The 1,496-nt window shown below is 48.3% G+C and overlaps 1 protein-coding gene across 1 annotated transcript; it reads right to left on the reverse strand.

Moving 5' to 3' along the window:
* Positions 1-275: 275 nt before the first annotated feature.
* LOC108514987 (40S ribosomal protein S27-like) lies at positions 276-612 on the reverse strand. The gene has a single exon (XM_017851544.1). The coding sequence runs from the start codon at positions 603-605 to the stop codon at positions 330-332; it is 276 nt and encodes a 91-aa protein (XP_017707033.1). The 5' UTR covers positions 606-612; the 3' UTR covers positions 276-329.
* Between the last annotated feature and the right edge of the window lie 884 nt (positions 613-1,496).

A 1,496-nucleotide genomic window follows, 5' to 3' on the forward strand; every position in this document is an offset into this window, starting at 1 on the left:
GGCCACCCTACCTGAAATTGCAATACTCACACAAAACTTCTTAACCCCCTTTTGGCTTTATTTTCTCCCTAGCAGTGATTATTAACACATTATACATTTTATAAATTAACCTTTGTGTTATGTCCTCTAATTAGAATAACAGCTCCATGAGGCCAGGGCTTTGTCTGTTTCTGTTGAGTTATATCTCATATTACCAAAACCAAGTCTGAGATATAGGTGCTCAATAAATCTTATTGTGTTGACCCACCCCAGGGGCATTTGAATTTTTTTTTTTAATCCAAAATGTGTTTATTGAGATGATTTCCCACTCATCTTGATTTAGAGTGCTTTTAGTGCTGCTTCCTCCTAAAGGAACATCCTTCTGTAAGCCTTGCTTTTCCTCCTGTAGGCTGGCAGAGGACAGTGGAGCAGCCAACACACAAAACTACCGTTTGTGCATGGCTAAAGACCGTGGTGATTTTATAGCATCCTGGGCATTTCACATCCATGAAGTAGGAATTGGGGCTCTGCACCAGGCGTTTCTTCTTGTGTTTCCTCTTCTCCTCTTCTGGGGAGGGATGAAGGAGATCCTTTGTGAGAGGCACGTTCTCGTGTGGGTAGGTCATCACCGCCGGAAAGCCTGAATTTTTAAATTCGGGTGGGGTGGGGAAGGCTTTATCTGGGCTTTGTTGGCATCGTGGAGGCAATGTAAGGCCCAAATCTGCAAACTGGCAGCCTGGAGCCCAGACCAGCCCTAAAATGTGTTTTGTTTAGCCCACTAGACATTTTAAAATAAACTAAATTAGTTGTCAACATTCAAGAATGGGAGATTTCATCTTTTAAAAATCCAGATTTCCAGCTTCTCTGGAAAAACCCAAAGTTCTCACAATCCAGAGGCTTTGTTCCCACCTGGCAACAATCAGCAGCCCAGAGCGGCGCCTGCCCTCCCGCCCCAGCCTGCGCCCCACCAGCTCCCTTCCTGCATGCGCTGGGGCCTGCCTGCTCTCCCGGGCTTGGGCCTGTGTCTGTCTAAATGGTGAGGTCAAGTAGCAAGACCTCTGAATTGAAGTCAGGACCTCTGAGTTTGGTTCCTGATCTGTAAATAGAGATAACAATGATACCAACCCAGAAGGTGGTTATGAGACCTGATGAGGCATCTATGAAGGGACTGTGTGAGCTTCAAAGCCCAGAACACCCTGAAGGGATCACACTTCACGTCACGTCCATTCATGTCAACACATCAGGGGCTGTTGATGTCTCTCTGTACAGGCCAGGCCTGCCTGAGGACCCCACCCAAATATTCCATGCAACCTCATTCTGCCTCTCAGGTAACATCTGGCTCCCGTGCAGACCGTGACCTGCTCACCCCTCTCTGTCCAAAGACCCCTGTCCAAGGACCCCTACCTAGCCCCCTTCCTGGCATGTCTGCTCTGCCATGCTGTCTTAGTGGCAGAGCTGTGGGGTCTGTGCGTTCTCTCTGACAAGGCTCTACTGTCTTGGGCCAGGAGCCATGCCAG

This window comes from Rhinopithecus bieti, unplaced genomic scaffold, assembly GCF_001698545.2.
Source record: "Rhinopithecus bieti isolate Rb0 unplaced genomic scaffold, ASM169854v2 scaffold_33903, whole genome shotgun sequence".
NCBI classification, from domain to species: Eukaryota; Metazoa; Chordata; class Mammalia; order Primates; family Cercopithecidae; genus Rhinopithecus; species Rhinopithecus bieti.